The sequence below is a fragment of the Lissotriton vulgaris genome, unplaced genomic scaffold, assembly GCF_964263255.1.
Source record: "Lissotriton vulgaris unplaced genomic scaffold, aLisVul1.2 SCAFFOLD_3147, whole genome shotgun sequence".
Lineage (NCBI taxonomy): Eukaryota > Metazoa > Chordata > Amphibia > Caudata > Salamandridae > Lissotriton > Lissotriton vulgaris.
In genome coordinates this window covers 149,889-163,693 of record NW_028255459.1, presented here as the reverse complement: position 1 = coordinate 163,693, position 13,805 = coordinate 149,889, and the positions used below count along the sequence as shown (strand labels likewise).

Sequence of the window (13,805 nt, the reverse complement as noted above, 5' to 3'; positions counted from 1 at the left end):
TTGAAGCCGCTGAGTATGCATTGTGGACCCCAGGTTAAGAAACGGTGGTCTAACATTCCACCAAACTACCAATAGCTGATCGCAGCAATTCTATCTGTAAAGTTATATGCCGAGTAATGAACAGTCCACGGTATATCTTGTGGAATTAAGCCAAAAGGCAGAGAATTGACTGTAAATAACTTCAAGGAACCTGTCGGTCTGCATTGCCCCAGAGCAAACACTGATATATTTAAAACATGATGATCTAGATAGTGAGAAAGGTCTCCATGCTCAGGCCCAATACTCATTACATAGGATGATTTTACCAGTGTCTACACTTGAGTTTTAGGAAGCAAACAGAAGCTGCTGCTTGTTGTATCTTCCGTGGTTCTGTATCAGATGAACCACAGAGAATGAAAAACATCTCTTCTACGGCCAGTTATTAAGATCACCTCAAAGATATAGAAATGTGTCACATTTAATACTGCAATTCTGCATGTCTAGCAATCTCACCTTGGTGCAGCCTAGATTTCTAGCAAGCTCGCTTTAGTGCAACACAAAACAGGATAATGCTGGCATACGGTAATGTTTGTGTTTTTTATGCAACATTACTAAAATATATAAAAGGTATAGCACATAAAAGGTATGGCACATAAGTCAGACCTATTACTGAAAACCTTTATTTTTAAACCCTCTCTTGACCTGGCCATGCCACAGTGTGTGGGGTTGAAGGCCATGTATCACTTCCTATCCTGCCTCAGTAATGGGGACCACACCATACCCCGCCCACTTACACCTAATGCAGCAACGGGTTTCCCGATGATGTATTCTAGTGAGGGCTACATTGTGATTGCCTACATCCATCTGAAAGATTGCAGGCAATCACATTATGGTATTTCTCTAAGCATTACCACTTTGTAGCAAGTGGGCATTGAGGAAGCTCAGGGATTAATCCCTTGCGTGCTGCGAACGGCCCCTGGCCGTCACGCGTCACGGTGGGCGTGTGCGTGGGACGGCCGGGGGCTGTCCGAACCCTGCCCACTCTTTATTTCAACCGCACAGCGCGCAAATTCAGCCAGCGCGCAAGGGGTTAAAAAAAACTGCCAATGTATGCAAACATTAACAGATATATACATAAGCTGGTCATCCTTAGTTTGCACTTTCCCTTTATCAATAACTCAAAAAGGGCTGTGTGAAAATACACAAATAGATGATGGGAGGAATGCTTGCAATTCTCTTGCAGTAGTATTCCAACACATCGTACTTAAGCCCACCATGCCATCTCAGTTTGGACCCAGCCATATACAAATCAGTCCAGCCCAAACTGCCAAGCCAGGCCTTCAATGAACCGGAACACAAGTAACCCAAGACTGGCTGTACCCTAATTGGGGCTCAACAGTTGGTGTAGCTTGTCTTCAGTGGCACAGTGCACTGGACCCACGTTTGGGCATACCCATGCCACTACGGGCAGTACATAAAACGCACAAAAGGTGATGGGAGGAATGGTTGCAATAAATATAACCACTAGCAATCACTTGGTGGGTGCTTTCAAACCCATTGTTCTTTTGCTCAACATGCTCCCTCACTTTGGGCCCAGCCATATACTAATCCGTCTTGACCCTGAGCTAAAAGGAACAATCCAGCCCGATCTTCAAGGCCTTCTCCTCCCTCAACCAGAACACAAGCAACCCAACAACCGTTTCGCCCTGATGGGGGCTTGTCAATCTAGTGTAGCCTGCTTCCAGTGGCAGTGTCCAAGGGACCCACATCTGGGCATACCGTTGGCACTTACGGCTGTACATCTGTTAGCGCTTTATGTGCTAATTTCAGGACCATAAATTGATATCAGATGGATGGAGTTTCACACCTGAACCTGGTCAACAAATCAACACATTCAATATTATGCAACGCACATTAGTCTCCACAAAAAGGACAGAGAATAATATAGGTTCAGACCGTGAACATTTATCGAAAGTTAATGGTTTACAGAAGGCAAAAATCAGGTTAGCATCTGTTAATAATTAAAATACATATGCTTCAATTAATATGCAGCTCAAATTAAATAAAAGTAATATAATCAGATGGCTAGCCAGAATGGGGTCGCCTCAAAAGAAAGGAGAAAGAAGTCAGTCCTCTCTCATGAGAGAGCGCTCTAAATACTCCTGTTCTGCTCTGTTCCTTAATAATTGTGCCTCTGACCTACTCAATTAATCTCCGGCATATATAAAAAGAAACACGCACTAACATTGTCCCCCCTTACATGTAGTTTGCATAACAATGTCCAATTAGGTTACAGCACAATGAGACTATTACATACTTGTTAAGTTATCAAGGTTTTCTCACTAACATGCTTTCCTCTGCATACTTCAAACTACTCTATCTGTAATAGATTAAGATGCATGGATTAGACTGCACACTTCTTCTTGAATGAGCTATTGATTAAAACATTCCATGATCATCACAAAGAGAAGAAAACATTCCTTTACCCAGAAAAGACGGAAAAAGAACTTTGTGTTAAAAAATTATGGGGCAGATGTATCAAGGGAATTTTTAGTCGCAAAGACTGCGATTCGCAAAAAAGCAGCGTTTGCGACTAAAAATTAGCAAAACGGTATGTATGATGCAAATCGCCTAGCAAAATTAAGGAATCGCAAAATTTGCGATTCCTTAATTTTGCTATGCATCAAGCATTCTATTTTTGCGATTCGTCATTAAGAAATCACAAATTACCACCAACTTGAAGGTGGTGGTAATTTGCGATTTCTTTCACAAATGCACTTTTTTGCATTCGTGAAGGTGCCATGTCACGCACATACATGCCCTTAGGGCATGTATGTGCACCATATGCGCACACATGTGAATTTCAGGGGTGCAGCAGGGTGTCCTTATGACACCCTTGCACCCTTGAAATTATTCTCAATTTGCGATTCTCAAATTGTGAATCGCAAATTGGGAATAACTTCCCATTCATTCCTATGGGCATCCTGGCCCATAGAAATTAATGGGAAATTATTCCTTAATTGCGAATTCGCAATTTGCTATTCGCAAATAAGGAATAATAAGAAATCGCTAAAAAATTGCGATTTTTTTAGATACATACCATTTTGCAATTCTCAAATAGCGATTCTCAAAAAATCGCTATTTGAGAATCGCAAATAGGTAATTTGATACATCTGCCCCTATATCTCCTGCTCGCCTAGAAATAAAATGTTTGTGAGTAGCAAAACTAAGATGGCCACCAATGATAGTCATTTTAAAATTCAGGCCTACATTAACTGCAATTAATATAAACAGGATTTAAACATAAGTTATTTCTACAAATAGCGTATGCATGTCTACTCGTTAATTATGTGCTAGCACAAATATTTAATATATGAAAAGCAATTCCAACATCAAACACTCAAAAGGTATTGAGATTAATTCTGCAATAAGTCTGATCTCTGGCAATTGCTTGGGCTAGCATTCCAACCCATCGGTTTTTTGCCCACCAGCCACATCAGAATCGATCCACTGATACTCAAATCAGGCATGACCCTGCTCGCAAAAGAACAGTTCATCCCGATTTGCCAAGCCAGGTCCTCCCTGAACTGGAACACAAGCAACTCAGACTAGAGACCTGGAGGATAGAGAGGAGTCCTGCTGACTCTAGTGTAGGTAGTAAGTGGGCAATGCTTTGTGATTCATCACAGACTCTAGAGGGAATGTTAGGGTTTTGTCTGCACTTCAGATTCAAAGGCCACAAAATAATCAGATATGGCTTGCCCTAAATGTTGGCCAACATCCTTCTCGAAACATGCTTGTACGCCAGGAGGGATAAGGCCACAAATTAATCTGATAGGACCTGCCCTAAATGTTGGCCAACATCCCTCTCGAAACATGCTTGTACGCCAGGAGGGATAAGGCCACAAATTAATCTGATAGGACCTGCCCTAAATGTTGGCCAACATCCTTCTTGAAACATGCTTGTACGCCAGGAGGGATGGATTGCACATGTGCTCGCATTTCCCCGTCCTGACTAATTTGTTATTGTGCTACTGCCCCACAGTAGGTGTAGGACACCTTTGGATACCGGTAGACATATAGAGCTGCCCCTGACTGTGGTGGTGAGAGAGTTTCAGGAACGTTACCACAACAGTATGACTTTGAGCAACAAGGATTTGTATGTAAAGTTTGGAGAGTCTATGTGGTTCCTGTTTGTATAAGTTTGTTTGTCCAGCTCTTTCGCATAACCGTGGAATGTTTATAAATTCAGAAGACATATGCTCTTTTGGAAAAGGAGCAGAGGATGTGTCATCATCTACCAAATTATGTCACTCATCCAATGCTGTAAAAGTTATCTTTGGTGGAGCAAGTTTACTATGTGTTTAAAGTTTCCTGAGCCCCAACAAGGACTTGGAGGCGCGTGAAGATATAATTTCCCTCTACCAAACTTGCACACTGGACCAGGAATGTAAGCAGCTTCTTCATAGGTTAGTGACAAACCAATTCAAATGTCATGGGGCGGCGGCGATAGGTAACAAAAATATATTAAAACAAGAGTTAAAATACAGGAGGGAAGAATGTACGAATTTACTCTAAATACTCTAAATTTGAAAAAGCACAAAGAACCAACTTGGACTTTGGTTGAATGCCAAACGTGGGGTAATTCTGCGCAATAGTGTTTTTCACTGTTTCAATTTTTTTTAAATGTCAACCCAAAACTCCACATACTAGTTACAATAGAGAAATCATATTTTACGACCCGAAATAACTTTGCGCCCCCTGCTAAATCTGCAGGAAGCTTCAGATGCCTGAGTAAATGTCATCAAACTTTCTTTGCAACTTTTCATGCAAATTCTTCTATCGGCAGAAAAACGTATTAGCAAAGATAATTTCCTATTGATTTACATTTACGAAGATCGGTGCCTCTGTAAAATAAATATCAGTTCGACAGTTAAGAATATATATCTTTCGCTTGCTTTTCAGGAAGACCCCAAGCCTGGAGACCTTATTGAGATTACCCGATTAGGCTACGAACACTGGGCCGTCTACGTGGGTGATGGTTATGTGGTGCATCTGGCTCCTCCAAGTAAGACCTAATCTAATCTGTGCTCTTTTTTAACATGATTCGCCGTAGGTTGCCAAGCAACACAGACAAACGCAGGCCCAGCAATCAGGGCCTAATCACTCGTTATCATTGTGCAAATGCAGTAATTAACATTTCTCAAACCGGTGCGCCCGCTGTGAAAATATCTCCCTTTAGTCCACATCGACTGACACCTGAATGGTGATATGCCCCGCAAAAACTCTCAGCAACTTTTACTGCAGGGTCCACAGTTCACTACAGCCTGGGGTCAAACGAACCACCTACTATAAGTTATGAACAAACAGCTGAGTTCCTGGAGTCACCCACACCTGCACATATGCACGCAAGCAATCACATAGGCACGTACACATGAGCAGTGTTAAAAAAAAAAAATTATAATGTAACTTTTTTTAGGATTTTGTACTACGGAAACAACCCAGTAAAAACTTACAGCATAGTTAAATCATTATAAAATACATCTTAATTAACAACACCAAAGAAGATTTAAAAATATCTGATATGTTAAAACATTGGTTTTTACCCATGACCACTGGAATTATGCGGTAGGGGAGGATTCATTTATGTGGTAGAGTTAACTAAATTAACGGCATAAAAGGCAACACATGCAGCACCTTTTTTGATAGTATTATTTCATTAATTTGTCATTTTTTACATAGCAATATTGTCTGGGCAAAGATTTCACCTTAATAGTATCAATTTTAGCAACCAAATATAGAAATAGGCAAATGAACTATGACCAGTTAACCTTTGCGAAGGGATTTCAACTGAGCGCCACACGTCACCATGTTTTAGTAACTTCTGATCTGTTTGATCTAGAAACTTTTTTTTTTTATCTGCAGATTATACATCAGATGATGAATTATGTGGCAAAAGCGGCTAACCTATAATTATGCGAAAAAAGTAGCACCATAGAATTGCATTATTCCAGTGGCCCTAGTTTTACCCTTTGGGGAACGTGTCCTCATCAATGAAGTTGTATTGTTCCATCCACCTGCCCCAGATATGTTTGTGTTTTTTGCGGACATCCTTGCAGTTGCAAAACCTCCGTATCCAAACTTTTGAAACATACGAGCCCCGCTCAGTGGCATAGTTTCCACTGGTGGAGCAGGTGTACTGGCATTGGGGTCCAGAGGCCTAACTGACTTATTGTCCCCCTGATTATTGTTGTATTTTATCATTCCAACAGCAGCCAGTGGGCACATTCCAGTCCTAATCGGGGATACCGTTGCATTCCACTTTTCTGCCCTGTCTCTTTGTAATCACCAATACCAAAACTAGTAAAAACTTTCATGTGCCTGTTCATATGTTAGATATGTAACTCCTCCAGGGAATTTACCACTGCTGTATGCGGGGAGAGAACATTGTTGCATTGTGTTATTTTGAGTAAGTATTTGTCACCTAAACCTTTGAGCAGTTCTAATACTTTCCAATACAAACCTTGCGCCCTCCTAGTTTTAAATATTCATGTTACGCTGTGTGAACATAGGAAATTATACTGACTCAACAATTTCATTGCAGTATTACATGAGTTAGAAACTTTTTTTTTAAACACATCCTATAACCTACCATAAAACAAGCATATCCTTTTGCACCAAATATAGTTTATCGTGTGGCTCAATGGTTAGAGCAGCAGACCCTGATGCAGAGGTCTAGCCCGGGACCAGGGTTCAATTCCCCACCTCGGCGGGTCTTCGGCTCAAAATTTCCACGGACCTGATAATTCTCGCGTCGGTACCTATTCCAATCATGGAGTCCCACTCTGCAACTCTGGGCAATAGCTTGCTTAATCTCCACAACGGCCCCACAACGCTGAGGATGCCTGGCCTCCACCTTGGGGGTGCTAAGGAGTGGACGCCTCACAGGGAAAGCCAGGATGGGTTCCACAGCGGTATTCGTACAAGCGCCTTGAGACCCTTGCGGGTGAGTAGTGCGCTATACAAGTATCAATTTACATCCTGGAGTCCACTAGTAGATGTCACAGAAAATACCCATGAATCCTCATGAATCAGTGGATATCTTAAAAAACAGATGTAACAACATGCCATGCTCCTTTATTTTACAGATTTTACATTGTCAATTTATGAAGGGTATGGCAGAGAATATATTCGTCGATCCATTCATTCATCCAAGCCCCGGTGAGTGAAAGGTCTAGTTCGTTTTCATGGAAACACAATTGGTAAGGTGAATCCTTACCCATTGCTTATTTGAAACTTCACCTAAATCAAAAAGAGGGAGTAAGAAGAATTCAAGGGATCTTCACTGCAATTTCATACATGCAAATAATCAACTGAGAGGGGACCCACTAACAGTGGTTCATCTGTCTCTCTTACCCCGGCCTGTAGGGGAAACCCTAAGGACCTGATTCACCAAGGACTTTCGCGCTCGTGGTGGAGGCCCCACAGTCGTGGGAGAGTCTCCTAACTCAGGGCCTATTTCTCCACAATGAGAAATATCACTGTGGAGATTCAACCCTGAGTGCGGAGACGCCCCATGACTATGGACCTCCGCAATGTGTGCGGAGGTCCATAGTGAATCAGGCCCTGAGTGTTTTTAAAAGGAATACTAAGGTACTAAGCAATAGGATCACATTGAAGCAGATGAGTAGAGGAGTCAAACACTAGTCGGGCGATCTATGAGGTTATAGAGCGGATGATGATAAAAAAGGGTTATATCAATCAACGGTACATTATTAATATGCATGCTGGGTAATTAAAACGGAAGGGGGGATTGACCATGGCTGTAGTGTCAAGATCAAAGCATAGGGAGTCCAATAAAGTACAAAGACATATAGTGGAGATCGGCACTAGAGTTGATAAGAATCAAACCCTGGTTAGTGGGGTGTAATACCCCGTGGCTAGGTTCACAGTGCTTTATATTAAAATGGTATCAACAGTGCTCGGTTAAAGACGTTTCGTGGAGAGTCTGTGGAAATTGACGAACTGTGAGCTTCAATAAAATGAGGCACAGAAAGAGATAGATACAATCTAGATCCTCACGTGCAGAATGTGGTCTGAGCACCACCCCTCGGAAACTAGGAGCCCCCTGACCCCTACCAGCGGTGTGAGAAATGTTGAGGTGATCATGGCCATTAACCCGTCTTATACCACATGTAACCGAGGTTACTAAACCACATTCATTCTCCATGATAACCTTGGTCACGTCTTCGCATAACTTGGTTTCTCCCTTAGGGTCGAGGCCACCACAATCTTTGTTCTCTTACACTTACATTGTGTAGGAGAGTAGGTTCTGCTTCCTATTGTCACCCCCACTTTTTGCTGTGATTTACTGGTTGTTCGACTTTAGTGTGGCTGTGGGCCTGCTAATCAGACCCAAAGCCCAGCTGTTCTCTCTCTAAATTCATACCATGTACTTTATGTACATATCCAATTGGGAATTGGGACTCCTTTGTGAGTCCCTGTATAGTGTACCTTAGGTACCCAGGGCATAGGTGCATCCAAGGCCTACCAGGGGCTGCAACATGTATTATGCCACCCCTGACTGGCCATCCAAACTGATACCACTGGCTGATCACTCAGCTGGAGTAAGGTGGTCTAATCACCCCTTACTTAGATATAGTATGTCTATATCTACCTTATATATAGACACATAGTAACCTATAAGTCACTCCTATGGCAGGCTTTGACAATCCTGAAGGCAGAGTGCTTGGTTTTATGTGAGATGGTGCTCTAGCATGAGCTGAGCCTGTCTGCAGCTTTCGGAACCATGTCCGTATAGCTGTTCTATGATATAGCCATACCATATACTCTTAAATGCATTATAATCCTCGCGGTTAATGCTAACTTTGGTTTGGCTTTATCGAAACATGTCGTGTAAGGTGTCAAACGCTTTGGAATACTACCCCCTCACCAGTTCTGGTGACGGGGGTAGCATTCCACCCTTCTAGAAGGAGAAGACATGTAATAACTAGTAACCCCGGTTAAAGTTAAACAGAGCCTCAGCATCACAAAATGGATGCTGCTGCCACAGACACAAGTCTGACCTCCTGCTGCTGGGAGCCCTTCCAGCGAGAGAGGCCTGAACAATAGGTTACATGCCTTGGGAGGTGCGAGCACCTCCCCAGACACCCTGTAGTGTATTGGGGCAGGGTGGGTTGAATGAAATGAGACACTCCCTGGGCCACACAAGGTGCTCCACGCATAGCCCGGTTCAAACCAGTAGCTGGGGCACTCCAGCCCCATCTCTGGCTTGAAACTGGACAAAGGGAAAGGGGTGTAACCACCCCCTTCCCAGGTTCCACCCATAGGAGGGACCTAGAAGGTAATCCAGCCCCTTAGATTAGTATAAAGCTAGGAGCTGAGTCTAGAGACTTTAGATTATCCTGAACTGAAACTCTGAAACGAAACTCTGGACCTTCGACGTTCTACTCGACTAGAAGACTGAAGAAATCTCCCTTGTGGTCAAGAAGTGACCACCCTGTGGAAACAGGCACCACCAGTGATTTGCTGGTTTGCTTTGTCGACGCTCCTGCCGGAACCCGACGACCTAGCGATGCAGCCTCTGGACTTCCAGACATCGCTGACTCCAAGCCACATCCACAGCAAAGCTGAGACCCATGGCGTACACGAGAGACGTGGGACCGGACACCCTGCAGTACCTGCTTTTTGCTAACTGTGCAGCTTCTGAGGTGTCCTCGAAGTTGTGCATTGGGGTTTGAGAAGCCCCAGCCTGAGCAGTAAATGCACCGAAGCTCAGCCCTCCACACTCCACAAGTGCCGCGTGGGGCCTGTGCCTGCATTTCTCCTCGACGCGTCTACGCTGTTGCTAGCCTGTTGGCTAGTGGCCCTCATGAAGACATCGTTTTGAAACAACACTGCTTGTCTGGTTGCTCTGGGCTTGCTCCTGCTTTCCTGTAAAGGGGAAGCTCCCCAGACCTTGCTGGTCTGAACAGAAGACGATCTTCCCTTGCTGCGCGGGTTGCCTTTGCCAAGGCTTGTTGACTCCAATCCAGAAGCCGACACCGCCAACAGCGAGATCCTTCGTGGGACAGTCCGTATCCAGCTCATGGTCATTGTCGACGCCTCCTGGTCTACGTGGCTGCAAAGACAAGCTTCACCTCTTCACCTGATTGCTTCCCGACATCTCCTGGTTCCTTCCTGGTTCCTTCACTAGTGACCCAGACTCTGTCCCCTCTGATTTCAGGTTCTTCACTCCCTCGATCCACCCTTGGATCCAACTGGACATCTTCCTCCTGGTCGCCTGCAGCATCTTCTTGCAGCTCTCCATAGGATTCGACGACGAAACCCGACACGAAAGAACACCTATGCACCCGGCTTCCCTGGGTGAGGTAACTTGAGTACTCCGGTGCTCCCGTGAGTCTTGACTTTCCTAGTGTCCTAATTAACTTTGGGTTTCCCGCTATCTATCCAGAGGTGTCCTAAATCAACTAGTTTCTTTTGATTTCAAAATATTTTATTGAAATTTTGATATGCAGGTGAAACAGAAAGACAATACAAAAAATATTACTAAATGGCGAAAATACCTTAAAACATTATCAAAACTAGTAAACAATACATTATAAGATTGCAAAAGGTAAAGATAAAACAATAATTAAGGGAAATTCAAAGGGAAAATGAAAGGAAAAATATATGATTAGGATAAGAATAAATTGAGAGGAGCTACTGTAATAAAGAGAGAACAAACAATAATGGAAAATGAAGGCCACCAAGATTAACACCTTGGCTGCTAGAGGTTTTCCCCTCCTGTGCTGCAAAATGGGATTTATCATTGTTCATGACGAGCTCAGCTCGTCATAAGCACAGCTCCACTGTGCCTCATGACGAGCTGAGCTCGTCATGAGCATCGAAGGGGTTAAACAAATAGTCATACATTACTTCATATCTAAATATAAATCAACAGGTAACCAGAATGATTGAAAAGAAAGCAAATTATGAACAAGCCCCTTCAAGGATAATTGAGCACCTCTTCTTGTAAAAAGAACCCAAGACCACCAAGCACGAACAGATAAAGAAGAACAGTCTTTCCAACAATAAGTAATGGATTTCAATGCTGCTGAAATAAGAAAATTAAAAAATTTACATTCTAGAACATTTAAATCATGTAATAAGATATGCGATTTACAAATCAACAATTTATAAGAAATATCTTCTTGAATATTTAAAATCTTAGTTATACCGACCCAAACATCAGACCAAAACTTGAAAATAGAAGGGCAATCAAATAACATATGTTGCAATGTACCAGATTCAACTTTACAATGCCAACAGTCAGGAGAAGGGAGAAGGTTAGCATGAAATAAACGGTAAGGGGTCCACAATCTATTAAGTAAAACATAAGAGTTAGTTAGAAAGAGGGAAACCAGCCAGATATACCATTACACCATATTTCTCTCCAATTGTCATTAGATAAAGAAAGTGAAAGTTCATTATTCCAGAAAGTTGACAGCGTATCTATGTTATTACCAAGAGTGTCCAATAACTTTTTATAAAAAATACAAACACCATGAGAAGAAGAAGAAACCGTTTGGATGTAGCGAGCCAAATCAACATCAATATTAGAGGGAATAGCATCTGGAAAGGAGTCTAAAATTGAATTACATAAGTATTGGTATTTGATAACATGGGATCGAGGTAAACCAAATCGAGATTGAAATGTTCAAACAAAATGAAAATATTATTGATATACACATCTTTAAGATAAAAATACCTGCTTTAATCCATGAGGACCATAAAGTAACATTCCTATTCAATTTGATAACAGTGCTATACCAAAGGGAGATATCTCCAGTAGTATTCATGGGGGAAAGAAAAATTAGGTCTAAATCATTAAACATCATTTTAGTAGATTTAATAATGGTTGATTTATGGAAAAATGCTGTGGTATCAGACATTGTTAATGGAGATGAAAATGGGTGAGGATTTACTAACAATATCTCAATAGATAACCAAGCAGGAGGAGTAATTAATAAAGAGTAATTAAACCAAAGAGAACTTTGTTTCAAAATAAAGTCTTTATGATAAAGAAAATATTCAGGAATGCCAAAACCGGCATTACGTTTGGGAATTTTTAGTAATTTATAACTAATACGAGGTGACTTGTTATTCCATAAGAACTTAGACAAAACTTTGTCAACATCTTTATAAAACTTCAGAGGAAATTGAATTGGAAGCATTGCAAGTGTATAAAAAGTTTTCGGCGCTAAAGTCATTTTTATAGAATCTAATCTGCCCCACCATGTAAGATGTAGTGATGACCATTTGGAAATTTTGTCTTTAATATAAGTTGAAAGAAAATCACAATTTAACGTAATGGTTGACTTTATGGATATAGAAAAAAAATCCCAAGGTATTTCAGTTTATTTTTTTGCCAAATTAAACCATTCAAGGGAAGCATATCAAGGGTACAATAAACATTCAAAGGGAAAAATTCTGTTTTATTTGTATTTAAAGTATACCCATAAATTGTAGAGTAATTTGTTATAATATGCATTAAAGGTGGGAAAGAGGACACAGGATCACTTAAAAATAAAAGCACATCATCAGCATATGCAAGGGCCCTAACAAGAACACCTTTAATACTGATAACTTTAATCTCATCACATTTTCTAATTGAAGAAAGAAAAGGCTCAATGCCAATTAAAAATAAAAGAGGAGAAAGCGGACATCCTTGCCTTGTACCTCTAAAAAGAGAAAACTGATGAGAAATGTGTTCATTTATGAATAAACGAGCAATCGGTGCAGAATATAAGGCAGAAACCATACGAATAAAGGAATCTCCAAAATTAAAAAAGGATATTGTATGAAATAAGAATTGCCAATTAATCTTATCAAAGGCTTTCTCAGCATCTAAGGCTAAAATACCTGAGGGGGATGATAGAGTAGAACGTTGTTCAATAACGTGAAGTAGAGTTCTGGTGTTATTAGCAGAAACTCTATTTTTCATAAAACCAGATTGGTCGGGAGAGATAACTGAATCCAAAATAGGTGCTAATCTAGACGCGAGTATTTTTGCATAAAATTTACAGTCTTGATTAATCAAAGAAATAGGGCGGTAATTAGAAACAAGAGTGGGATCTTTATCAGGCTTTGGGAGTACAATTATTAATGCTTCTGTGAATGAACCAGAGGATGTACCTTGGATCCAAAAAAAGTAAAAGGTTGATATAAAAAGGGCAGCAATTGTATTTGAAATTCTTAATAAAATTCTGCTGGTAACCCATCTGGACCAGGAGACTTATTTTTCTTAAGGGACTTAATGGCAAGTAAAATTTCATCTTTAGTAATGGTTGAGTCAAGACCAATTTTATCAGATTGGGAAATCTTAGGTAAATCACAGGAAGATAAATAGGATTCAATTAAAGATTCATTATGAAAATCAGGTTTGTTATATAATGTAGAATAAAACCTCAAAAATTCCTTGACTATATCATTTTGAGAAAAAGCAATTTTACCATGAGAGCTTTGAATAGAATTGATTTGAGTTTTGTCTTTTTTAATGCGTAAATAATTAGCTAACAGTCGGCCAGAGCGATTAGTATTGAAAGTAATTCTGGCTTTGGCAATAGAAATTTGAATGCCTGCTCTCTTACTGAGAATGGAGTTAAATTTATATTGTAATATTTGAAGTGTAAACCTATATTGGGGATCATTAGAAGATATAAAGAGTCTTTCATTTTTCACAATTTGTTTTTGTAAATCTAAAATGGATGCATTGAAGGTTTTGTTTTCATGTGCCATAATTGAAATTGCAGTCCCCCTAATAT

General features: G+C 40.9%; 1 protein-coding gene across 1 annotated transcript in view; it reads left to right on the top strand.

Moving 5' to 3' along the window:
- The window catches only part of LOC147659115 (phospholipase A and acyltransferase 3-like), a 186,919-nt gene that overhangs the window by 32,108 nt on the left and 141,006 nt on the right, over nt 1–13,805 (top strand). Inside the window, exon 2 of the mRNA XM_086951963.1 lies at nt 4,945–5,047. Within this exon, the coding sequence (XP_086808089.1) occupies nt 4,945–5,047 (103 nt within the window). The remainder of the gene's footprint in view (nt 1–4,944; nt 5,048–13,805) is intronic.